The sequence below is a fragment of the Ailuropoda melanoleuca genome, chromosome 2 (assembly GCF_002007445.2).
Source record: "Ailuropoda melanoleuca isolate Jingjing chromosome 2, ASM200744v2, whole genome shotgun sequence".
NCBI lineage: Eukaryota > Metazoa > Chordata > Mammalia > Carnivora > Ursidae > Ailuropoda > Ailuropoda melanoleuca.
The window spans coordinates 80,228,746-80,255,399 of record NC_048219.1 but is presented as its reverse complement, the minus strand read 5'-3'; the positions used below and the strand labels follow the sequence as shown (position 1 = coordinate 80,255,399).

The 26,654-nt window shown below is 36.8% G+C and overlaps 2 protein-coding genes across 4 annotated transcripts in view; both read left to right on the top strand.

Moving 5' to 3' along the window:
* Positions 1-10,394, top strand: part of PTPN22 (protein tyrosine phosphatase non-receptor type 22) — a 56,127-nt gene extending 45,733 nt beyond the window's left edge. For all 3 annotated transcript variants that reach the window (XM_011223675.3, XM_034654130.1, XM_002918245.4), the window contains 3 exons: positions 326-356; positions 5,022-5,099; positions 9,308-10,394. In XM_011223675.3, the coding sequence (XP_011221977.1) occupies positions 326-356; positions 5,022-5,099; positions 9,308-9,372 (174 nt within the window). In that variant the 3' untranslated portion in view covers positions 9,373-10,394. The remainder of the gene's footprint in view (positions 1-325; positions 357-5,021; positions 5,100-9,307) is intronic.
* A 932-nt stretch (positions 10,395-11,326) lies between these two features.
* Positions 11,327-26,654, top strand: part of RSBN1 (round spermatid basic protein 1) — a 45,987-nt gene continuing 30,659 nt past the window's right edge. Inside the window, exons 1-2 of the mRNA XM_034654129.1 lie at positions 11,327-12,083; positions 22,755-23,428. Coding sequence (XP_034510020.1) covers positions 11,378-12,083; positions 22,755-23,428 — 1,380 coding nt within the window. The 5' untranslated portion in view covers positions 11,327-11,377. The remainder of the gene's footprint in view (positions 12,084-22,754; positions 23,429-26,654) is intronic.

The following is a 26,654-nucleotide window of genomic DNA, read 5'->3' as shown; positions in this document are numbered from 1 at the left end:
CAGCTGTCTTCAGAAGCCATTGTGGTTTCTAGAATGGCCCATAATAAAGAAGAAAAGTAGGAATTCCTTTTTTCTCCGATATTTTGATACCACTACTTCTAAAGACATAGGGTGATTCTTATGTGAATGGGAAAAAACAGCAATATAAAATCAAGTGGAGACTTTGCACTGAATTAAAAGAGGAAGATGGAAAAATAATTGTGTGCATTTGATGGCTATTTTTAAGGAAATTAATCCTTTTAACTGAAGTCTATATTTTTACTTGATTAAAGAATTTTGGATTTCATAGGAAAACAAACTAACATTTTCCTTTTCATTTTTGTAGAGTTTGAAAATTTTAAGAAATGTGAAAAAGAGTAAGTTTCTTTTTACTTGTTTTTTAGAAAACATATACGCTTTCACAGTTATGTAATTTTTCCTTATGTAACCAGTCTGTGAAAACATTAACAATATTCTTCCTATACAGAGCCTTGCTAGGGCCATTTGTATCAGAACGTTCACTCCCAGGCCTTGTAGCTAATCTTGGAAGGGAGTAAGGGGAGGCGGAGTTTCTGTTTAACAGACTAGGATAATAGTATGATGCTTGGCACTTTCTACCCATCCTAAGATGCTGTCATACAAGTGTGTTATTTAAAATTCCTAGCAGCCTAACCTCAGATGTATTTTCTTTGAAAATAGTCACAGCAAAGCATATTGTGAAACAAATGTGTTGATTTAATGAAAGCAGCAAAGTATTGACACGTTTCCATTTTTGCCAAGTATTATTAGCAATAAAAGTCTGTTGCTTATTATTTTTGCTATATTGTAATGAAAACAAAACCAAAAGACTCCTGAAACTGTGGGGAATTATCTGAGAAAGCCTTATTTACAACTACGAAGTATATAAAAAAAATAGTGATATACTTTTTATAAATTAGATCCACTTGGTTAATCATCAAGGACCAAACAGCTATTTGGCATTATACTGGTGTTATAGGGAGGGACAAAGAGCACTGAGAAAACATAATTTATGGTATTGTCTATATAAGAAGGTTTATAGTGGAGTCTTACCTATTTCTGCTAAGTTTTCCCTTCACTTCCCTGTCAATAAACTTGTGCTAGCCTCTTTCCTTGACACTATACCTGATCTTAGAAGTGAATGGATTTCTCACCTATGATGGCTTATGTATGATTGGAAAATACACTCTTTCCTCTAATGTGAGTCAAAAGAGAATTTAAACCTTTCAGAGAAAACTGTGGTATAAAACAGGGGAAATAAAACAGCCCGAAGCAAAGTCACTGACTTGAATAGCTAGCCAGGTTGGTTTGAACAGCTGAGCTTCTGAAACACCGTTTTCTTTCAAAAGAAAGAATGAAAGAAAGAAAGAAAGAAAGAAAGAAAGAAAGAAAGAAAGAAAGAAAGAAAGAAAGAAAAAGAAAGAAGAAAGGAAGGAAGGAAGGAAGGAAGAAAGAAAGAAAGAGAAAAAGAAGGAAAGAAGGAAGGAAGGAAGGAAGGAAGGAAGGAAGGAAAGAAAGAAAGAAAGAAAGAAAGAAAGAAGGAAGAAAGAGAAAAAGAAGGAAAGAAGGAAGGAAGGAAAGAAGGAAAGAAAGAAAGAAAGAAAGAAAGAAAGAAAGAGAAAGAAAGAGAAAGGGGGGAAAAAACCCTTTTTTTGTGTAGCCCCAACCTATCTTGGGGATATCAAAGACACAGAAACCTCAGGTATATTTAGGTTGGTGTAGATTCAATACGTGGTGGGACTCTCAGAGATTCTGAGTCTTATTTCCAAATAAGACCTCCCAGATCATTCTCTAGATCCAAGCTAGTTTCATTTTCTCCGTTGCCTTCATCCTCTGGTCTTTTGTCCTTAAATGAAGAACAAGATGTGGCCCTCAGAATTGATCCTGAAGCTTTAGATTTATCTGCCTGTACTTGGGTATGCGTCCTCTTACCCTTCCAGAAGTTTCATGACTCCTGAAGTCCAGATGTTCTTCCTTTGGCCTGGATCTCTAACTGGTCTGTAAATTAAAGCTGGTCCTACTTTTAATAAAATGAGGATTCTTCATCTGTTGTTTAAAGTTGGCATTTAAGCATAGTGTTATTCATTCATTGAATATTCATTGAGTGCCTACTATGTGCCAGGCATTCTGTAAGTCACTGGGTATGTGATGGCAAACACAACAGGTATTGGGCTATGCCTTTGTAGAACGTAAGTCCGGTGAGGGATTCGGATATTAAACAATTCACAGATACATACATAATAACACATGGTGATAAATAACACATGGTAATAAATAACACATGGTGATAAACCAAGAGGGTAACCATGAGAGAGGATAACAAAGGGGATTTATTTTAGAAAGAGTGGTCCAGGAGGCTCTTTCTAAGTGATGATTAAACCTGAGACATGAAGGAGTAGCCAGCCAGGAGAAAAGTGGGGAGAGGAGCCCTCCAGATAGAGGGAACGGCACATGCAAACTCTCTGAGGTGTGAGTTTGGTGTGTTGTAGGAACTGAGAGGAAGCCATCATAGCTGCATGGTATTAAGAGGACAGAGCAGTGAAGTGTGGCTGACAAGATGGTGGAGGTGGGGGAGAAGGTGGTAAATCTTTACCGGCTACGTTAAGCAGTTTAGAGTTTATTCTAAGTGCAATGGGAAGTCATGGAAGAGCTTCAGGTAGAGATGTTACATGATCTGTTTTTTTAAAAATATCTCTCTGGCTGCTGTGTGGAGAGTGAATTATAGGGTGACAAAAATTGAAGCTATCGACCATGATGCCTGATGCCTACTTTCGATGGGAAACATTAATTACTCAGGTATCCTTCAGTTGCAAGTGATAGAAAACCCAGCTTAAGCTAGCTTAAGCAGAAAAGGGGAATTCAGTGGCCTGTAATCAAGAGTTCAAATGACATAATCAGGATCTAATCTCCTTCCATATCTCCAGCTTTGTTTTATTCTGTGTTTGCTCATTCATGGGGAGGCTTTTACCATGTGGTTTCAGGCTTGTGATGGAAGAAATGAGCTGTTTCCTGGTTGCTCAAGCAACAGTCTGATGACTAGGGCTGATTGGGTCTGACCGTTTTGGTTTGGTTCATTTGCCCATCCTTGAACCAATTATTGCCAGTATATTCTGATTAAGCAGAGCAGTGTCATACTGTCATACTGTTAACTATTATTAAAATATTGAACAATTTTACACATGGACACTGTCCAATAAGAAATGAGGTCAGATCTAAACAACTGGTATGACCATGGCAATGTACCAACTGAAAATTAGCCCTAGCCGTAGGTCAGTTCCTTGATCTAAGGGTAGAAAGAACTTCACCAGGAGTATGGGAGCTGAAAATTGGGGAGGGCTGGTTTCCTAAAGGAAGACTCAAGTTCTGTTATCAGAAGGAGGAATTTATGCCAGGCAGGCAGCATAAAAATATCTACGACATAATACAGTTCTGCTGGAACTGCCATAGGAAAAAAAACCAAGATATTTCATTAAAGGAGAAAAGTAAATTGTAGGATAATCAGTCTTGTTTATGTAATAACAAAACGAAGTACTTAGAAGTACAGTAAGTTCAACCATATGGCACTGCCATTTTGAAAAAAAAAAAAAAAGCAGACCGAACTGTGACAAGCCAGTATGCAAAATAGCAGTTCCCTCTGATATATATCTGCAGAATCTTCGTCCCTTGTGATAGAAAACAAAACAAAACAATCCCCAACATTCCCTTTTGGTACGATTGTTTTCTTTCTGAAGGATGTATACAACTCTCAGCTCATACGCAGCTTAATGGTGATTCATATATCCTGAACTTTCTCACCGTCACTCACTTCTTATTCATGTCTGTATCCTAAATGCCTAGCCCAATGCTTGGCACATAATAGGCATTCAATAAATATATATTTTAATTCAATCTGATTGAAATTCACTATGTACTCTAGAGATACATACTCAAGTACCTCCAGAAAGAGGAAGGTTTTTCTTGAATCCTAGCATTAGGCACATGTTTACAACCATAGATGCAGTCTATGCTGTACACTCAAAATGTTGGAAAACAAAGAAAGGTGAATATTTAATAATTTCTCCCTAATTATATGCTGTTTTTACACAAAGGCTTGTAAAAGGTTTATACAAACCTGAAATTATCTTTTTTCACTGCTAGGTAGTGCACATGCAAAATGTGGATGAGGTTTTCACTGGATTGTTTTTAAAATTGGGCAGAAACTGTTACATGAATATATTAAGGTGCTGGGAAGAGAAACATGTTTTTTAACCTACCTGTAAGTAGCTAAAATAGCAAAACAAAGCAATATGACAGTGCTTTTGGGAGATGCTGGACCTACCTAGAATCATCTATAATGGGAAAAAGATAGGATGGAAAGTGAAGAAAGATATTCAGGAGTAAAGGATACTGTAAGAAAAACCATAGACGTGCTATGGATGAACTAATATGGAAAACAAATTAAAAACGTGTTAAGAGTGATCAGAGCGCAGGGGCCCCTGGGTGGCTCAGTCCGTTAGGCATCTGCCTGTTGATTTCGGCTCAGGTCATGATCTCAGGGTCGGGAGATCCAGCGTGGAGCTTGCTTGGGATTTTCTCTCGCTCTTTGCCCTTCCCCCCCTCCCCACTCCCCTGCATGGGCACGCTCTATCTCTCTTTCTCAAAAAAAAAAAAAAAAAAAAAGTGATCAGAGTGCAAAGTAAAATGAAAGAAAAAACCACAATGTGAATCCCCCAAGAAGTTGATTCACAAAGTAATGGATGTTATTTCTGAATACTGTGGTGATTCTCTTTAGTGTTGGGCTTTACTAGACAATCTGTTTCCAAAGGGAAAAAAAAACTCTTTAAAAAAATACCCACACAAAAATGAGAAGATTATAGTGTTAACCCATTTGTAAGCATCTATATTTTGTTATATTTTATAGTAATATGTTTATTTGGGAGTATTACTTTGGAGGAAATGTTTAATTTCAAAATTATGCAGTCTGATAAACAGTAATCAGAGTCTGCCTTCATTTTTTCCCCTACATTTTTTTCTTTCGATTCTAGGTATCTGTAATTCTTCACCACCAAACAAGCCTGCAGACTCTGTTCAGTCAAATTGCTCCAGCTCCTTTCTGAATTTTGGTATGTGTGTTATTTTTTAAAAAATGTTTATCTTATAGTATGATACAACTTTAAATATGACTCAAGGTTGAGGTATAGGTCCTTATATTTATATTCTTTCCATGCAATTTATCTTTTCATTTTTGACCTTCGCTACCTCTTAACATCTTACCTAGGACTGAAATACCTAGCATAGCAGAGAATGTAACTAGGTAACCAAATGTCTCTGTTGGCATGTAGTGAACGAATGTGACTAGCCAAAGCCAAATGAAGAAATTCTGAGATGCTATGATACTCCAGTTCATATCTAATCAAAGTTACAAAAAAATACGCAAGTATGATAATAAGAACAACAGTTGCCATCTAATCTTATATTGCTCATTCTATATAGCAGCTGAAGCACAATTCTGACAGTTTAAAGGAATTGTTTGCCCCACTGCCTCTAACTATAAGCATAAAATAATTTTATATTATTTTATGCATCCTATTATTCTATATGACATAAATTCATGATACTCTTCAAGATAATATCACATATACTACAAATTTTTGTAAGAAGTACAGTAATTAAGGTAGGCTATTATTACTAAAAATTATTATTACCTAAAAAGCAGAATCCCTGAAATGGTCTGGGAGCCCCCTAGGATTCCCTAGGACAGGACCTTGAGAACTGCTGCTCTGTGGTATTGTCCTTGTCTGTATGGTTAGAATTGGGTTGCTGCCACATCCAGATGGCAGGTGGCAAGAAGATGAGAGGAAAATGTGTAAGAGGTGTGGCCTCCTCTTCTGGTATTAAGGTACTGGCCTGGAAGTGGCAACATCATGTTGGCTCACATTCCCTTGAGAATTTCGGCATGCGCTACATCTAAATTGCAAGAGTGACTGGGAAATGTAATAATGCTGGGGAGTCAGTTGCTGAGATATAATTCTATTCATGAAGCAGCAAGGAAAGGTTTTGGTGGAAAGGTAGCCATCTGCCCCACCTGGATTGTGGTTCTCTATTCATTCCACCTTGGCAAAATATTTAACTAGAATCTCCGGATATGTTTCTTGGGCTGTAAAATTTTATTTGGATTACAATAACTCTTAAGGTTTAAAATGTTAGTAAAAAAGAAATTATTCTTATGAAATCGGTTAAAAATTCATACAGATTATTATATAACCTATGAAAAAAGCACCAAACTTTGCCTGGAACACAAATATTCCCTTGCTTCCTTTTCTCTTAATCAGTGGTACCACCTGAGTAACTCATGACCCATCTAACTTTATAACAGTCTGTGATCTAACATGAAGATAAAATATTAGCTTCTTCCAGATTATTTCTTCTCAAATATGCTTTGATTTGAATATTTACTTACTTAAAAAGCACAACTCTTTCACTGGCTCTTTTTTAGAAAGAAAGCAATATAAATTGTAGTAATATTTTACTTAAAAAGGTATCTAAATGTGAATTAAACATTTTTGTGGTTTATAAACGTTTTTATTTTTCCTGAATTGGCCTACATGCAAAAAAAGGTAGCTCGCTATTGTTCCAAACTATTCAGAATTGATGAGTGAAAAAGACTGAATGTAGGTATTCCTCAAATTTCAGATACTTAGTACTTGTATATTATGTTCTTACTTCTATTCTCAGTGCACTTGGGTTACAGTCAAGCTATCCAGACTGAATAGATGAGTTTGTGACTATGTGTATGAAACTAACCTGAAATATTTTTCCTTCTATTTTCTTTTTTGTCACTCAAAGGAGTAAAATGTACATGAACTTGGCTGTGTGCTTCTCCCCCCAATTTTTTATCACTATTATTAAATTTAATATTAGTAGGTTTCTTGTTTTTATATTCTTTTCTTCTCCTCTTCCATACTCTCCTTTTCTTCTAGTTCTGGTACAGTGTTTTTGTGGTTCTGATTGAAGCAACGCTTAAGTAGTTACAACCTGCCAGGCATTGTGCTCCATGCTTTAACAAATATCTCCTCTGATCTTTTCATCAGTTCTGTTCAAAGCTTTCATTGTTCAATTTGAGCACCTGAAGTTGCTGTGTCAGAGTACCTTGAAAATACATCATCATCAAAGAAAAGTCCTATGTTGAAGTGATAAAGAGATAATGTTATCAACCTGCAAATCTTTTTGAAAGGACTCAGAAATAGTTTTCATTGGTTGTGCAAAATTTCCTTGTTTTCCTCCTTTTGTGGTGAGAGGGAGGGCAGAGGGGAGTGTTTGAAGGAGACAGATAAGTAAAAGTGATTAACTGCTTAAATTTTTCAGAATTCTTTATTAGCTTATTTTTCTAAGCTTTTCAAACAGAATGTCTTAGTAAATTGAATGCTTTCTGGGCTGAAGTAGAAATATAACTGAGTTTCACACAATAATTTTGTAAAGCAATAGGGCTTAATTTTCTGAAATTGAAATTTCCCAGTTTGTTTTTTTTTTATGAGTCTGTGGTGGGTGAAAAGATGCAGATGTAGGATATTACTTAAAAAACCAAACAATTAAAAAATGGGCAAAGGACTTGAACAGACATTTTTCTGAGAAAGACACATGCGTGGCCAACAGGTATGTGAAAAGACGCTTGACATCACTAATCATCAGGGAAAGGCAAATCAAAACCACAGTGAGATATTACCTCACACCTGTCAGAATGGCCATTATCAAAAAGACAACAGACAAGTATTAGCGAGGCTGTGGAGGAAGGAAAACACTTGTATAATGCTGGCGTGAATGTAAATTTGGTATAGCCATTATGGAAAACAGTATGGAAGTTCGTGAAAACACAAAAAATAGAACTATCATATGATCCAGCAATCCTACTTCTAGGTATATATCCAAAGGAAATGAAATCATTACCTCAGAAGAGATATCTGCACCCCATATTCATTGCATTGTTATTTACAATAGACAAGACGTGGGAACAACTTAAGTGTCCACCTGAGAGATGAATGAAGAAAATAGGTATATATATATTTCATATATATATATATACACACATATATATATGAATATTATTCAGCCATAAAAAAGGAGGAAATCCTGTTGAGACAACATGGATGAAACTTGTAGGCATTATACTTAGATAAGTCAGCTAGAGAAAGACAAATACTGTGTGTTTTCAGTTATAAGCAGAATCTAAAAAAGCCAAACTCACGGAAATATAGAGTACAATGGTGGTTGCCAGTGGCTGGGGGAAATGGAGAGATGTTGGTCAAAGCGTACAAACTACTAGCTGTAAGATGAATAAATTCTGGAGGTCTAACATACAGCATGATAATTATAGCAGTACCGTATTATATACTTGAAAGCTTAGAGTAAACCATAAATGTAGTCACCATGAAGAAATGGTAATCTTATGAGGGGATGGAGGTGTTATTTAGCCTTAATGTGGTAATCATTTCACAATATATATGTGTTTCAAAGCATCATTTTATATACCTTAAACTTACATATGTTATAGGTCACTAACATGTCAATAGAACTGGGAAAAAAAGGATATTACAGTTGACCCTTGAACAATGTGGGGGACAAGGATGCTCCCCTACGCCCCATGTAGTCGACAATCTGCAAAACTTAAAATCTCCCAGAACTTAACTCCTAATAGCATACTGTTGACCAGAAGTCTTACCCATAACATAAACAGTTGGTTAACATATTTTGTTTGCCATATATATATATATATATATGATATCTATATATCTATACAAGCTTGTATATATACATAAGCTAAAGAAAATGCTGTTCGAGGGTCAACTGTATATGCTGAATTACCAAAGGTTTTTATAACCAGGGTTCTTCATCTAATTATTACTATTATTAAATTTGTAAGTGTTCTAAAATTAAAATGTTATTAGTATTCTGTCATCAAGTATTTTTTTTTTTAAAGATTTTATTTATTAGACAGAGATAGAGACAGCCAGCGAGAGAGGGAACACAAGCAGGGGGAGTGGGAGAGGAAGAAGCAGGCTCATAGCGGAGGAGCCTGATGTGGGGCTCGATCCCGTAACGCCGGGATCACGCCCTGAGCCCAAGGCAGACGCTTAACCGCTGTGCCATCCAGGCGCCCCCTGTCATCAAGTATTAACTTATGTACTATGCCTTTAAATCTATTATTAAAATAAAGATGTTGCCTAACTTTTTGGAAAAAAATCCATGTACTTGCATATGTTATAATACGCTCTAAAATCTAAGTATTCATTTCTATACTAAAAAACTTCTCATTCAATTTTTTTTTTGTTCCCAGGTTTTGCAAATCGTTTTTCAAAACCCAAAGGACCAAGGAAACCACCACCGACTTGGAATATTTAACACAACTTTGGAATATAGGCTCCAAGTGTATCTGCAAATGAAAGTACTAGAATACTATTAGCTAAAATAAGGTTTCCATATTCATAATTTCAACAATGAAGGTACTGTAATGTATTAACAGCGATATTAGAAAAGAATATTCAAATAAGTGCCAGAAATTTTACATTTTAATCTCATTTATATTGACTGGAAACTGGAAATAAGTTTGAGTTTATGCAGAGAACGTCGTGTGAGAAAGTTTTAGAATGGACTTATTTTTCATTTTGGAAGTTATTTTTATTCTACTGTCCTACATAAACTTCAAAATATTTTTAAGAATTGGATCTCAACTGAATGTTTATATTGCCAGAATTTACTATGGAAAGTGTTTCACAAAATCTGACTTGTGCTATGACAATGACTATTCCCTGGGAATTAATTTTGCCTAAATAGAGTAAACCTTGTGCATCTTCCCAAAGGTGGAAAATTAGAGTAGTAAGAAAAGCAGAAGTTACATTTAAGACAATAAAATATGTAAATAAAGAAAATCATTTCTGTATTTGGATATATTCACTAACAAGATGTTCACCTACATTTCTGGTAAGTTTTAACCAACGTTATTCAGTTACCAAGTCTAGAAGAATGATCAGCAAAATAGCTATCTTTTGGTAGCATTTTTCATTTCAAAGGTCCTACATATATATGTGCAACTTCTATCCAATCAGAGGCTTAAAAATTTTTCTGTATGAATAGGGATCTGCCTTATTTTTAGAAAATCTGAGTTTTCAAATCTGATTTCACATAACAAACAAGTTAGTGGGTAATTATTGTTAGAGGATTCCCGAGTTCTAATGATTTAAGTTTTTAAAAAAATTTAGTTTATTTTTAACTTTTAGAAACATGACATACTTAAACAGCATTTGTTCTTCAGTATCTTTCATTACGGAGCCTAATGATGGGGCAAATTGGATGCCATGTTAACCTGTTTACTGTAGTACAATGTACACAATAGGTGCTGAATAAACTTTGTTTTTAAAAACTAACTTTACTGTAGCGTTCATTTTAGCTGAATATTTGTCCAGGCACTAGTGGTATTTCTGAGTACTTCATTGTAGCCAATTATTCCCAAATATCTTAATCAAGGACCAAATATATGAACAGAATCTTAGGTAAAATCTAAAATCTTGACGATGGAATTGTGAATGAATTTCCGGGCAGCAACCTTGGTGAACAGTGACGATTTTTGGAATGTTCTGTGGTAGACACACTTCTCAAATTTATGTAACCTTATACTTGCGACTTGAAAAAAAAATCTTATTTAAAAAAGTTTAAAAACATGGTTTTCCGTCTCGAATTTTTTCGTCACGGCGGGGATGGATTCAAAATAAATGATGGCCTCTACCCTTCCAGGCATCAGCGGGGATGCGGCGCGAAGGCGGGGTGGCGCGGCGCTCACCAGGCTCCCAGGCACTTCTCGCACCTGCCTTGTTACGCCTGTAGCTGTAACCATAGCAGTGCCCACGAAGAGGCTTAAAAAATGTCTTCACTGCGGCCCCGTTCGATTCTAAACCCTAATCGCCCTCATTTTACATAAGATCACGTTCCCCTTTCCTCTTCATTTCATCGCTTGTCCAAAGATAAAAGGCCGCAGATTCTTTCACCTCACAAAGATTAGGAGAGGACTATGAAATTTAAAAGTACCTATGGAGACCACCTACTCCGTGTAAATGACGAAAGGGCACACGGACACGATAATGGGAACGCGCCGACTGACTGAAAGCCAGTAACATTGTTTCGGCCGTTAAGGCGGTTGGCGGCAACTCTCCGCCCAGCGGCGGTTGCGTCTAAGCCCGATGCGTGACTCGTCGCACGCTCTCTTTCCGCTCCTCCACTCCCAGAGCCAGGGACGCGGCGGGGGCGCAAGAGAACTACCATTCCCATGAGGCTCTGTGCCGCCCAGGGGGCTTTACAATACAGCTCGCTCGGAGAGGCCTGCGGAGAAGCGCTGGAAACAGCCGCTTCCGGCATGTTTAGCTCCGGAGGAAGAACCGCCGAGAAGTGGAGGGCGGGGGAGAGACTCCAACGCCCAGCGGGCCGTGCGCGGGCGGCGCTTGCGCGATACGCGGACGGGGGGGCGGTCGGGCCATTTAAATGTGTGTTTGTGGGTGAAATGGCTGCGCAGGTCGGAGCGGTGCGCGTAGTACGGGCGGTGGCGGCGCAGGAGGAGCCGGACAAAGAAGGGAAGGAGAAACCCCATGCTGGGGTCTCGCCGCGGGGAGTGAAGCGGCAGCGCCGAGCGAGCAGTGGGGGGTCTCAGGAGAAGCGGGGGCGGCCGAGCCAGGACCCCCCTCTCGCTCCCCCTCACCGGCGGCGTCGCAGCCGCCAACATCCCGGGCCGCTGCCGCCAACGAATGCAGCCCCAACCGTCCCAGGCCCTGTTGAGCCTCTGCTCCTGCCGCCTCCGCCGCCGCCTTCGCTGGCACCCGCTGGGCCCGCTGTCGCTGCCCCGCTCCCGGCCCCAGGCACCTCGGCCCTCTTCACCTTCTCTCCCCTGACGGTGAGCGCGGCCGGGCCCAAGCATAAGGGCCACAAGGAGCGGCACAAGCACCATCACCACCGCGGCTCCGATGGTGACTCCAGCTCCTGCGTTCCGGGCGATCTCAAGCACAAGGACAAGCAGGAAAACGGCGAGAGGACTGGAGGGGTGCCTCTGATCAAGGCCCCCAAAAGAGGTGAGAGCAGGCGAACTGCCCCGAGCTTGGGCTCTAGGTCTCTCTCAGTTCTGATATCCCGCCCCTTTAGCACTGAAAGACGCCAAACCCCTACTTACCTCCTGCTGCTCTACTCCCTTAAGCCTCCTGGGGTGGACTCTGGATTTCAAACCGTTGACACAGCCTGACCTACTTGAGGCTTCTCGTTTAAAGGCCGAGCTGTCAGTTACTAACCCCCTTACCAGGCTCTCCCCCCTCCCGCCCCCGCCCTTCACCCAGAGCCTTTACCAACGTTTGTTTTCAAATTCGCCAGGGTTTCCGCGCCGCGCGGTCCTTGGCGTGGGATTAGTAGCTGGGGTATTAAAAAACTGCTTTTCTGAAGTAAAGACTTGTCGCGAAAATCCTTTCTTCTTGTTGTCTTTGGTGGAAATCTTTAATATTCGCTCTCCTAGGCTCCAAAATATTCACGGGTATGGTGTGGGGCTTTAATGAGTTTGAATTCTTCCAGAGGTTACGCGACTCACAGGTTGCTTTAGCTTCTGCAAGGTAAAATATCAAACGTAGTTTGTAGTGGTTCTTTTTTATCCGGAGGTGGAATCGTTTTTTAATTTTTATATTAAATCTTAATTCTGGGAAGAGGGTTGGGGAAGGTTTTCTTTCCCATTGCATCCTAGGAAACAGGACTAACTGTGCCTGTAAAAAGTGGGAAATTTGCAGTAGTGAATAGTTAGAAGCAAGAATTCCAGTTGCAGTTTATTCTTTCTGGCACAAAAAAATTGAGAATTTATTTAATTCCAGTAACTCTCACTAAAGTCAAGAATATTGAACCCAGAAAATGTAGGATTACCCAATGAAATGTGGGATCTAGAGAAATTAGGTTTACCAAAATTGGTGTCTTCCTGTTCCCGAGTACTTGTAGTATTTATTTGTATTCTCTGTAGAAGGGGGGGGGGTATGAATTTTATTATACCATGGATTTTTATATAATTTTATATAATTTGTTAGTTGTATTTCCTCAAGAAGATTTTAAGGTATAAGTATCTTAGTATTTCTTAGTATTGGGCCAGCTGGGTTATTACATGTTAATGAACAAAGTCTTTCAATCTGAAGTTTTCTGAGTCTTGGATTCCTTCCATATACTTGGTCTTGACTTAATCAGTTGACTGCTATCTTGACTACTTCCAGATAGTGCAGTTTGTTGCAAATAATTGCTCAATAAATATTTATTGAATTGAATGAAATCTTTCTTCCTTTGGTGGTATCCAGATGTTATTTTCAGGAATAAAACTTGTGCCAGTCTAACAGGACTGCCCGTTTCCACCACCAGTATGCAATGATCTTGCCTTCTTTTATTTCTAGTCTTCTCATTTCGTGTGTGTGTGTGTGTGTGTGTGTGTGTGTGTGTGTATTTTAACCATACAGAGGTAGAGGGAATCTTAGTGATCAACCAATTCAAATTTATATTGTGGAAGAGGAAACCCAGGCTCAGAGTAGTGAAGAGACTTGTCTAAGTTACAGTTAATTAGTACCAGGTACAAACATTAAAACATTCTTTCTTTTAACGAATAATTGGTGTAATAGGGAGTAGAACCCAGATCCTTGAATCCCAGTTCAAGCATCCTCCCCCAGAGGCTTGTTCTTCCTTTCTTTTTTTTATGCTAGTTACTTTCCCCCCTTCCTTGCTTACCCCTTCCCTTGCCATCAGAATGACAGTAGCCAGCTCCATCAAAAATTTCTGACCTAGCCCCTTTTTATGGTGGGATAGTGGCAGCTACATGTGTATAATAAACAACAGTGTGCTTCTCTGAGGATTGCACAGGCCCCGTGTTCTTTAAAAAACAAAAACAAACCTTTAACTCAGTGCTGACAGAACTTTCTTCAGTGATGGGAATGTTCTAATCTGTGCTGTCCAATAAGGTAGCATTTGTCATATGTGGCCCTTGAAGTAAGTCTTGAAGACTTAAATGTGGCTAGTGTAATTGAGGAACTGAATTTTTAATTTTATTTAATTCTAATTTATAATAGTTTAGGACAGCGCAGCTTGAAGCATTTATAGTTTGCCAGCATGTGAAGAAGTGGGTTAAGATCAGGTAATTTCAACATCTTACCTTTTTTGTTAATTGAAATACGGTAGACATATAATGTTATGTTTGTTTCAGGTATACAACATAATGATTTGATATTTGTATGTATTGTAGAAGGATCACCGAAATAAGTCTAGTTTAAACATTTTAACTTTTGTGTGAGGGACTGTTGGATTACGTATTCTGCAGGGAAAGGGCTCCCTGGCCTTACACATGGGGGGGGGGACTGTATATTATAGTCATCTAGATACATGACATATACTAGCATTTTAAAAGTTCTGAGAACCCTACAGAAAACAAACTGGCTTAAGCTTGTTTAATCCAGGCTTTTGCACACATTTTGATGGATATATTTACTTTTTCTGCTGAACATCTTTCTACTTGTTACAGAGGTGTGCAGGAGGCATGCCTCTGGAGTCAGTCTAAGTTTAACTTGTGGCTTTACTACTTACTGTTGATCATCGGCAAATTGCTTTAACCTCTTTCAGCTTCAGTTTTCCTCTGTACAATGGGGTTGTATTTGTTTTACAAGGTTATTGTGTGGATTAAATGGGGCAATATGTGGAAAGTACTTAAAACAGTGGCTGATATTAGGCACTTTTAAAACTGCCTTTTGTTATTTTATCATGCTTCGTCCTTGAAACAACTCTAAGATTAATAAGGAGAGTGGCTAGACCCTTGTTATTTGCAGAGTTATGTCTTCTCTCCCTTATTCTTAGATTTTCAGAAACTATTTTAACTTTTTATTTTGAGGTAATTATATATTCACAGGAAATTGAAAAAATAGTGCAGAGAAGTTTTTACCCTTCATTAGTTTTTCCCAGTAGTTACATCTTACATAACTATTGTATAATATCTACACCAGGAAATTGACATTGGTACAATGGTATGTGTATGATTCTGTGCCGTTTTATCATCTGTAGATTAACCACCACTGCAATCAAGATCCACAACCATTCCATCACCACAAAGATCCCCCTTTTGCTAATCCCTTGAAAGTCTTGGGTACCCCCTATGTCTCTCCACCTTCCCTGACCTCCAGCAAAATTCTACAACTCTACAATTTCATCATTTTGAGAATGTTGTAAATGGAATAATACAGTACGTGATCTTTTGAGGCTTTTTTCACTCAGCATGATGTCCTTGAGATCCATTCAAGTTGTATGTATCAATAGCTCATTCCTTTTCATTGCTGAGTAGTGTTCTATGGTATAGATATACCACAGTTTATCCATTCACCTACTGAATAACGTTTTGGCTGTTTCCAGTTTGGCTATTAGAATAAAGCCTCTGTGAACGTTCATGTTTAGGTCTTTGAGTGGATGTAAATTTTCATTTATTTCTCTGGGGATGCAGTTACTGGGTCATAAAAACGTATGTTTAGGTGTTTTTTTGTTTTGTTTTGTTTTTTTAATTTATTACCAAACTGTTTTCTAAAATGTCTGTACAATTTTACATTCTCACCAGCAATGTATGAGATTTCCACTTTCTCCACATCCTTACCAGTATTTGGTATTGTTACTATTTTTGTTTTATCTGCTCTAATACATGTGTAGTAAGTATTACCTCATCATGGACTTAAGTTGCTTTTCTCTAATGGCTAGTGATGTTTAACTTTTTTTTTTTGGTCATCATTTGCTAGCCATATATCTTCATCAGTAAAATCTCTCTTTATGTCTTTTGCACATTTTCTAATTGAATTGTTTGCTTTTTTTTTTTTTTTTTTTTTTTTTTTTTTTTTACTATTGAGTTTTGAGAATTCTTTGTATATTACAGGTATGGGTCCTTTGTCAGATCTATCGTTCGCAAGTATTTCCTCCCACTTTTGTTGTTTGTGTTTCCCTCCTTTTAACATGGTCTTTCACAGAGCAAAAGTTGTAAATTTTGTTGAGGTCTAATTTTTTTTCTCTTTTCTTTTATGGATCGTGCTTTTGGTGTCATATCTCAGGTCTCAAGGCGTTGGTCCCAAAGATTTTCATTTATTTTTTTTCCTAAAAGTATTATAATTGTAACTTTTACATTTGAATCTCTGATTCGAGTTACTTGTGTTAGGTGTGAAGTGTTTAGGTCGAAGTTCATGTTTCCAGTTGTTCCAGCACCTTTGTTGAAGACTTTTCTTCCTCCATTGGGTTTCTTCTACGTATTTGTAAAAAATCAGTTCCATTGCCTGTTTTTGTATGACTTGTCAAATAAGGATGGTCTTTACATTTTAAATGGTTGAAGAAAACCTCATGACATGTGAAAATCATAAAAAATTTAAATTCAGTGTCCAGAAATAAATTGGAATATCCTTCCATTCATTCAACTGTATTGTCTGTGGTATTTTTCACACTAGAACAGTAGAGTAGTTGAGATAGACCACATGGGCTGCTAAGCTTACTACTATCTGGCTCTTTATAGAAAAAGTTTGCCAGTCTCTGAGATAGATCGTTCAGCTGAAAGACTTGTTCCTTCACACCAGCCTAACTGTACTCAGTCCAACTTCATGTATAAGTTAATCATAAATTTCAGATTCCAGATGTTTGGAGTTGCTCATAAATAGCTGAAACAATAATTTCTCATCTCTAAATGGGAACCAGAGTGAGTTTTGAAGAGGTGAAGTGACATGCTTAAGATTTTCTAGTTAGTAAGTGATAGAACTGAATCTAGGGCCCAGTTTTTTTGACTTGTGGTCCACTTTGCTTTTCATTTTTCACTAGGCACATTTGGATTAACTAAATAAAGAGATATTAAAATATTTTTTATTTTTTTTAAGTAACAGGCTGAGTCTTAAACTGATGGTTACTTGTGTATTTTGAAATCATAATTTTTTCTTTCCCTTTGTTGCTCATAAAAAGCATAGAACATATTTGCTCAAAGTTATTTTTAATTCTTGTTTAGTAATTTTACGATTTTAGTAATAATTTAATATTTAGTAGAAAAAAAGGAAAGGGGGGAAATCAGTCCCCCTAGCTCTTTTCTCTAGTGTCATTAAGTGACAGGATTGCTTTTTTGTATTCACTTGTAAATCAGCTTTCCTTTCTCACATTTTTTCATCTTTGACCGACCGTCCAATTTCTGTCACAGGGAGTATCCCCAAGTCAGACAACCAGTTTTAATTTTCTGTGATGTCAGAAAGCTGTTGGCAGGAATTTAAAATCCAAATCCTTTTTGGTGATAGGAGTGAGGAATTTTTGGGGAGGATTATACAGAGAACTGAGATAAACAGATCATCTATTTATCAGAGCAACAACTTTAGGGACTGACAGTTTTCTTACCTACGAGATAGAGAGGAGGGAAAAAGCCTTTAGGGCATGAAATTGTTGCCTAACATAAGTGATGCTATCTTTGTGATCGTGTGGAGTTATCATGTAATGGGCACTCAGTAAAATATTTGTTGAATGAAGTAATGCTCCTTTTATTGGAGATTCTTGTAGGTCCTCCTCCTCCTTCTCAAGTCCATTAATTGTAACCAGATAATTTTAGTTGGTCATCTCACGGGAGTGTTTCAGAGAGTTGATAGGGAAGGCAGAAAGGAAGACTGTGGTGTAATAGTGTATGGGAAGAGTTTGAGTTTTGGAATCAGACAAGGTGAGCATTTGAATCTTGGTTCTCACCTACTAGTTTTGTAACCTACAGTAAGTAACATCTTATTTTAAGCTGTTTTCTTCTCTATAAAATGGACTGACGTATCTACTTCACCAGTTTGCTTGAGGATTAAAATGAGATAGCATATATGATACCTAGTAGACCCTTGGTGAATAATAATTTTCTTCCCTCTTTCAGAGATTTTTTCCTTTTTATGGGATTCTCTTGTAGTACACTACATTGTTTTCTAGGTCAGTAATTTCTCTCTAGTTTTGATATCTCAGAGTCGTTGCCAGTAATTTCAAGGAATGTATCAAATATTGTGAAAATGATAATAAAGATGGTGAGCACTTATTGTGTGTTCAGTACTGTGATGAGGCCCTTATATTTATTGTCTTGTTTAATCCTTACCATAGCTCTGTGAGGTAGATACTAGAATTAACATCTTAAGATGAGAAAATGGAAGTTTAAAGAGATTAATGAGTGTTCCCAGAGACCTTAAGCAGTAGTAGTAGGTCTGGGACATTAAGCTATTCTCTCGAACTGTAAAGCACTTGCTCTTATAGCACTCTCTACTGCCTCTACAATCTAACTATTTTGGAGTAATAGTAGTTAACATGTATTTGTTATATTCTAGGATTATTTTAAGTACTTTATGTGCTTTGTTTCATTTACTCTGCTTACAGATTTTAGGAGGAGGTACTGTTACTTCCCTCCATTTTACCAATTTTCCACTTGCCATTTTCCCCAATTATACCAATGAGGAACAAGGTGCAAAAAAATTAAGTTGCAAAAGGTAATATTCTGGGACGAAGTACTAGGACAGGGATTCAAATTCAGCCAGCCACTCTTAAACACCATGGTATGGAGGGATGGGGGTAAAGTAAGGCAGTGTTATAAATATACAATGACCTTTTTAAGTCAGGTTTTTATATGGAATGGGAAAGACAACTAATAAGACTAAAAAATTTATTTTCAGAAAACAACTTTAGTCCTTTACTTAATTATTAATAAAATAGAAAACATTGTACTTCCTTTAAAAATGTGTATCCACCAATTGAGGATATTACATTTCTTTCAATTCTAAGTTATAATTCAATTGTAAGAATGGTGATTAGAATTTAAATATTGTGATAGGAAAAGCTAATTTTTTTGCGTTAATGAGAACTTTTCAATAGTGATGTTAAATAAATGATACTATTTGATAATTGATAATATTAGCACATACAAAGATTTTATTTTGTTTTTTATTTTGGTTTCAGGTGTAGAATTTAGTGATTCATCACTTACATAGAACACCCAGTGCTCATCGTAACAAGTGCGCTCCTTAATAACCATCACCCATTTAGTGCATCCCCCCCATCTCCCTCCATCAACCTTCAGTTTGTTCTCTGTCATTAAGTCTCTTATGGTTTGCTTCCCTCTCTCTTTTTTTTCCCTTCCCATATGTTCCTCTGTTTTGTTTACTAAATTCCACACATGAATGAAAGCATATGATATTTGTCTTTCCCTAATTGATTTACTTCACTTAGCATAATACACTCTAGCTCCATCCACATCATTGCAAATGGCAAGATTTCATTCTTTTTGATGGCTGAGTAATATTCCATTGTGTGTGTGTGTGTGTGTGTGTGTGTGAATGAGTATGTGTGATATATATACGCTCCACATTTTCTTTATCCATTCATGACTCAGTGGACACTTGGGCGCTTATGAGGATTTTATTGATAGTGTCATGCATTAATTTCGTTGGAGTTAGAATAACCACTTTTTTTTTAAGACAGCAATTTGTCTCTCAGATAAATATATCTTCCTCTGTAGGCTTACATACTTCTCTTTATGTTTGCTCTCACAGTATGATATATGAAAGCTTTCCTTAATCACGGATAATAGAGCGGCTTGGCTTTTTTTTCTGTAAAAGAACTGATGTCAATAAATTTTAGCTTGTGCACTCTAGGGAAATACTCAAAATGTTACTTCCTGAATATGTTCTCTGTTGGAAAGCTAAAACAATCAACCGGGAATGGAAGGATTGTGAAAATTTTAGACTTTTTTTTTTGAGATATAACTGACATATAACACTGTGTAAGGTGTACAATATACTGATTTGATACGTTTATATTGTAAAGACATTGACTTTTAATTAATGTTTTTAATTCAAGGCAAGGCAGTCTTGATATTCTCATAGTGCAACAAGGGCTAACTTACTGTAATAACCTTTAATAACTTTGTATGTGTATGCCATTTCAACTAGTTGTCATCACACTAATTCAAAGGTAAATTTTGTTTATTCATTGAAATTCATTAGTTGGTATGACACAAGTAATCTCAAATTTCTCTATAAACAAAGGTGAGCTCTTTATATTCAGCCTTAGATAAGAATCAGAATTTGAAAAACAGGATTAGTGAGGAATAGATTGACATTTATTTCATATTTTAAACTTTTATCATGTTGAAATACGAGATTGCAATCAATTTAAGGTCCTTTTCATTTCCTTGTACCATGGTTTTTTTGATGGGCCCATGTTGGATGATTTGAGTGGTTCTCATATAAATGAGTTTGGAATAAAACCCACAGAGACTTGGCCATGTTAGAAATACCATTGGTAAGCCGATAGTAATATAGAAAATGTGTTACAGTCAAGGCAGCTCCTTCTTAGTGTTAATTTCAGTGGCAGATCTAGGTCACAATTCATTTTCTGCATACCAAATACCTCCTCCGAAGCTTAAAATAACAGATCTATTCAGAGATAGTTTCTTTCTTTCTTTCTTTTTTTTGTGAAGTTGCTAAAACATTTAGCAGAGGGTAATTAGATGACTTTTAAAAATTGGTCTAACCTTTGTATTTAATGGCATTAACATGTAGTTGCTTGGGAGAATTGCCTAAATTACTGATTTAATGTGGGAAAAGCACTTAGATTAATTTTATTTGCTAAGAAATATAAATGACTGTTACTAAGTGTTTTAACAAAATCTCAAAGATTTAGATGTATATAGAATAAAAGATGGACTGCTTTTTCTCTTGCCAATTTAAGCAGTCTGATTTCATGTATATTTTGCTGTATGATCTCAGGTTAATTACAAGTGATGTGCAAATGAAGGGGTTTCTTTTTGTTTAAAAACAGATGTTAAATAGAATGAAAGTCACTTAGTATCTAACACTTTAGAGTCTCTGACTTACACTTTTAAATATTTTCTTTAGAAGTTTTTCATAACTTGCAATATTTGGTGATTTGGAATAGTTTTGTATAGAGTACTGCAAGTATCATATTTGCATATTATATCAAGTAAATTATTTAGTGTAAGTTTTATTGAATTTGTTCTTCCCAGGTTTAGTCATAGGATCAATTGGAGTAGCTGTCTTAGGACTGAATTACTTGAATCATGTCAGAAATACTGTTGTTGGGTGGACAAATTCTGTACAGTAAATACCACATCGAACTTGAAAGGTTGGTCAGGACGATACCTGATATTTAATCCTAAAGATTTCTTGCTAGATTTATTTCTGAACTAGTAAATGAAAGATGCTATTCTATTTTGGGTTTGTCAATCCATGATAATCCCCTAAAAATTAAAAATAATATTTTAATTATAAAAGTAGTATGTGTTTATTGTAGAAAATTAGAAAATACAGATAAGCAAAAAAGAAAACATCTGGATATTTATAATCCTGCCAGCCTAGATAACTACCATGAACGCTTTGATATGTATTTCTTCAGGTACTTTCTTTGTGTAATATATGTACAAAACATATGTAAATCAGTCAGACTTTTTCCTCTTTAGGTCCTTTGCTTCTCCCTGGAATATTTTCCCGTAGAAAACATGCCTGGCTTATCTTATTATTTAGGACTCAGCCTAAATGGTACCTCCCAAAGAGACGTTTCCTCAGCATCTAGAGTAGCTTACTAATATTTTGTTTTTCTTGCCAAACTGGATTGTGAAGTCCAAGAGAATGGGATTGTGTCTGTCTTAGTACCATATCCCTGGTGCCCAGAAATGTCCCTGGCACTTAGTGGGTACTTAATAAATGCTTGATTATTTAATATTTTAAACATGGGATTAGATTATATACACATTAGATGCCTTAGGTGCTTTCTGACCTTAGATTGCTTATAGTGTAGAGGAAAGGTAGAAAATTAGATATGTGATAACGTAGAATGTGGTAAGTTCTGTGATAGGGAAGTGTACAATGCTAAGGAAACACAGGGTAGGAGTAGCTATCCAAACTGGGTAGGGATGATTGTCGTCCTGGAAGATTGGCAGCGTAAGCATTTTATAACCTTGTAATTCATCAGTTCTTTTCATCCGTAATATAACTTGTATTAGCTGGGTAGAATTTTGACAGGATGTAATTACCAGAGTTTAATCAACATACTGTTACTTAGGATAGATATATAAGGGCATCCCTAAATAACTGTCATGGATATTTTTGTGTATCTTCAGTTATTTTCTTAGGTAATTTTTACTTGGGAGTGGAATTTTTGGGTCTCATAATTATAAATATTTTCAAGGCTTTTGGTGTACATATCCGTTTTGGTGGGTGCCATATTGCCCTCCATGGAATTTGTACCAATTTATACTTCCAACAACAGTACATGAGAATGCCAAAAAAAAGAAAAGTCATGCCGGTTTGGTAGGCAAAGTGGTGTCTTACAGCTTAATTTGCCTTTGTTTGATTTACCTATATGTGTCATAGGAAAACATGACAAGCTTCAGTTTAGATTTTATGGTGGTTACGGAAACAGATATTCCATACAGTATGGCAGGTGTGAAATTACTTGGATATCTCCTTTACTTTTGATTGCAAGTCATATTAAATTATATGCTTACGTATCCATTGTCTACTTTTTAATAGAGTTTTCAACACCGAATATTACTGTATTTTAAGATCTTTGTCTCATTCATTTTATAAACATGTAAGTTGTCATGGCAAATTCAGAGAAACTGAGAATAGGCCATTTAGTTTGAGATCAAGTACCGTAAGAAGTTTATATGTTGACACTAGGCCTACAACTAACTTCTTTTTAATTATTGTGGCCAGAAACACCAGATGAAAATGGTAAAACCCAGAGAGCTGATGATTTTGTCTTGAAGAAAATAAAGAAGAAAAAGAAAAAGAAACACCGAGAAGATATGCGAGGAAGACGCCTTAAAATGTACAATAAGGAAGTACAAACCGTCTGTGCTGGCCTGACCCGCATCAGTAAGGAAATCCTCACCCAAGGACAAATAAATAGCACTTCAGGAGTTAATAAGGAGTCCTTCAGGTATCTGAAAGATGAACAGCTGTGCCGATTAAATTTGGGCATGCAAGAATATCGGGTACCCCAGGGAGTACAAACACCTTTTATGACTCACCAGGAACATTCTATTCGTAGAAATTTCTTAAAAACAGGTACTAAATTTAGCAACTTTATTCATGAGGAACACCAGTCCAATGGTGGTGCACTTGTCCTTCATGCTTACATGGATGAACTCTCATTTTTGTCTCCAATGGAGATGGAGAGATTTTCTGAGGAGTTTCTTGCTTTGACATTCAGTGAAAATGAGAAAAATGCTGCTTACTATGCTTTAGCAATAGTGCATGGAGCGGCTGCTTATCTCCCAGACTTCTTGGACTACTTTGCTTTTAATTTCCCCAACACTCCTGTGAAAATGGAGATTCTGGGCAAGAAAGATATCGAAACAACCACCATTTCAAATTTTCACACTCAGGTAAGATAAAATCACTGTTAAATTGTTTAGTAAATACAGTTTCTTGACAATATTAACCTCATTCTGTTTCATTTGCACACTATCAGCACACTTGATAAAAATTCATGGTGGTAAAGGTGATTCGAATCATTAGTTTATTGCTCTAATTGAAAAATCTTAATTGCTGAAGTTCTTTGGGATTTAGCTTGTTACTTGCTTGGTCTAAGAAATGCTTTAGACATGTTATACATCATTATAAGTCTTTATGGAAAACCAGCTTGGAAACTAACCCAGTCTTTCAGAAATCAGGTACTGTTAGTACAGAGGATGTGATTTAGATCCGGTAGCGTCAAGGTAACTTTAGTTAAGACTGACTTATGTCATAATAAATACATGAAGGCATTGGCCTGTTTATTTGCCAGGTTTTTGCTGTTTTTGTTTATTTCAGTAACTTGTTGGCAGTCTATCCCAGAAACATACCCCATTTATGTGACTTGGAAGTGTCACTAGGAAGACGGCCATAGCCTCTGCTCCTTCTGCCTATGCACTATTGTAGGTGAAGACGTTTTCTAAAGCCTTGCTTAGGCAGCTAGGCTTAAGTCAGCAGGGAAATCTCTCCTTCCTAATCAGTGGTTTTTAACCAGACATTTTTTCAATGAGTTATTTTAGGGCACAGAAAGAAGTTAACATGTCCTAGTTATTTTCTTACTTCCTTTTCTCATAAGGATTGTAAACATGAATGGTCAGCTATAAGTTGGTATCATAGATATAACTTCAACACAAGTTTAGTGGAGAATATTTTACTTTTTAGAGATTTATGATTATATAACCTGTTTTTTCAGGTTATCTAATAATTTGCTGCCATTCTTTTCCTTAAGATTTTTTTTTTTTTTTTTAGGTAAATAGACTGTTGCATAATAAGACTCTCAGCTGCCTGCATTATAGTGGTTTTAAGCCACTTGGATTTATTTGAAACCTCCTCTAACTTGAATCTTTTTACTGATTCTTACCATCCTTGCCTCCAGTGAGGGAAGTATCCAGTTTAGATTTATGAGCTTCAGAATTTCTCTAATTGAAGTTCTCTCTGCAGTAGAGAGAGCAGGAGCAGCCAATCTGGAGAGGTCGCAAGATGGGGCTGCCCAAGACGTTGGAACACGATGTGCAATAAAGGGCTTCGTCTTGGATTTTGGCCTTGTTACCACAATCAGGTACCGAAGTGCTGACTTTTGTAGTAGATTTTCTTTTTTCTTTTACTTTTTTTTTTTTTAAGGAGTTTTGCCCTTTGAAGGTTAATAATCCTATTTTTATAAATATTGCAGAGAAGGGACTGAAAACAGTTTTCCTGATATAGGCCATAATCCCCATAAGTCCCTATTTAACAAAGAAGGATATTGCTGAGAGCAGAATTAACATGTTTCATCACTTTTTTAGTTTAGAAAATGCAGCAAATTTTCTCTTCTGATTGATAGACCAACAAGCGTATCTGAGAAATAAGCCAGAAATATGGGTGAAAAAAAGTCTTGGTTTTGTAGTGGTGACTTTTTAACTTTCATGTTAGTTAGTCTATAGTAGATCAAGCTTATTTGTCAATAGTACCCAATCTAACTAGTTAATAAAAGAAGGTATCTCTACATATTCCCTGCTGATTTTTGTCCTCCAATTTTTTAAAATGGAGCTGAAATTTAAATGACTGTACCAACAACTTACCTTGAGATTTACTTTGAGATTTATAAAAAAACCTCTTCTTAAGAACATATCAGATTATTATTAAATTAGATATCTTTAAGCCTTCAACCAGATAAGAATATTGAGGACTACTGACTAAGTCATGTGCTGTGGTAATCCTGGAAGTGAATTTTATTTATGAATTTTCAGTTGTTGGAAGAGAAGTATGGGGTGGGTATGGAGGTTGAAGTAGTCCATGAAACTTTAAATTTCTACCTGTCAAATATTTGGCAGATGTTAGTATGAAAGCTAATGCAAGAGTTAACATTTATTTAGCAGTTCGTGGTTTATAGAAATAATTTCACATTCATAACTGAGTATTTGAAACAACCTATGGTGTAGTTAAGCAATTTTATCTCTGTTTTCCTTTGAAGAAACTGAAGCTTGGAGATGTTCATTGTTATCCAAGTTCATGTAGCTAGTAAGTAGAAGTCAGGGTGCTAACCTAGGCCACCTGAACGATATGCCTTCCTTTTACCATACTTCTTTACTTCAGCCATTGGAAAAGAGACCAGTGCTTTTATTTGTCTAACACAATATTGAGAAGGCTATTAATTTTTAACAAACACCTTTAGATTGTTGGGAATTAAATGAATACCTTAAATATTTTGGACTTCTTTGTTTAATGAAGTCTTTTGAAGTTCTGTTAAGCCTCTAAATAAATTGAAGAAACTTTTGTTACCTTAGACAGTTTTTGGAAGTTATTTATAGTTGTTTTTGTTTTTTTTTTAAGATTTTATTTATTTGACAGCACAAGCAGGAGGAGTGGCAGGCAGAGGCAGAGGGAGAGGGAGAAGCAGGCTTCTCACTGAACAGGGAGCCTGACGCAGAGCTCAATCCCAGGACCCCGGGATCATAACCTGAGCTGAAGGCAGACGCTTAACCAACTGCGCCACCCAGGCGTCCCTATTTATAGTTTAAATATGTAGCCATAACAGTTATTCATGACTATTATTAGATAGTTTATTTAGCAAACACTTATTTTTCATTTATTTTTTGAAGATTTATTTATTTATTTGAGAGAGCGAGCAAGCATGCGGCGGGGAGGGGCAGAGGAAGAGGGAAGGAGAGTCTCAAGCAGACTCCGCAGAGCCAGGCCCTGAGATCATGACCTGAGCTGCAACCAGGAGCAGCTGTGCCACCCAGTGCCCCTCAGCAAACCATGTACTGGACATTCTGTTCTTAAAAGAACTAACTGATGAGCTCAGTCTGGTGGAGGAGATGAATAGACCAGCAATTATAATACAATTTGCTAAGTATTAGAATAGAAGTACGCATTGGGAAAACCTTGGAATAGAGGGAGCACAGTTTGCGTGTTACCTAACAGACTTGAGGTGATTAGAAAGGGCAGTTTAAACCTTGTGATGCTTGAATAGAGTCTTAAAAGAAGATTAGTGCGTAGCTTAATAAGGGCATTTTAAGCAAAGGAAAAACAGCCTATGCAAACACACAGAGGCATTAGAGAATGTGGTACTTTCAGGGAGCTGCAGCTAGCCCGACTTGGCAAGAGTACATGTTGACT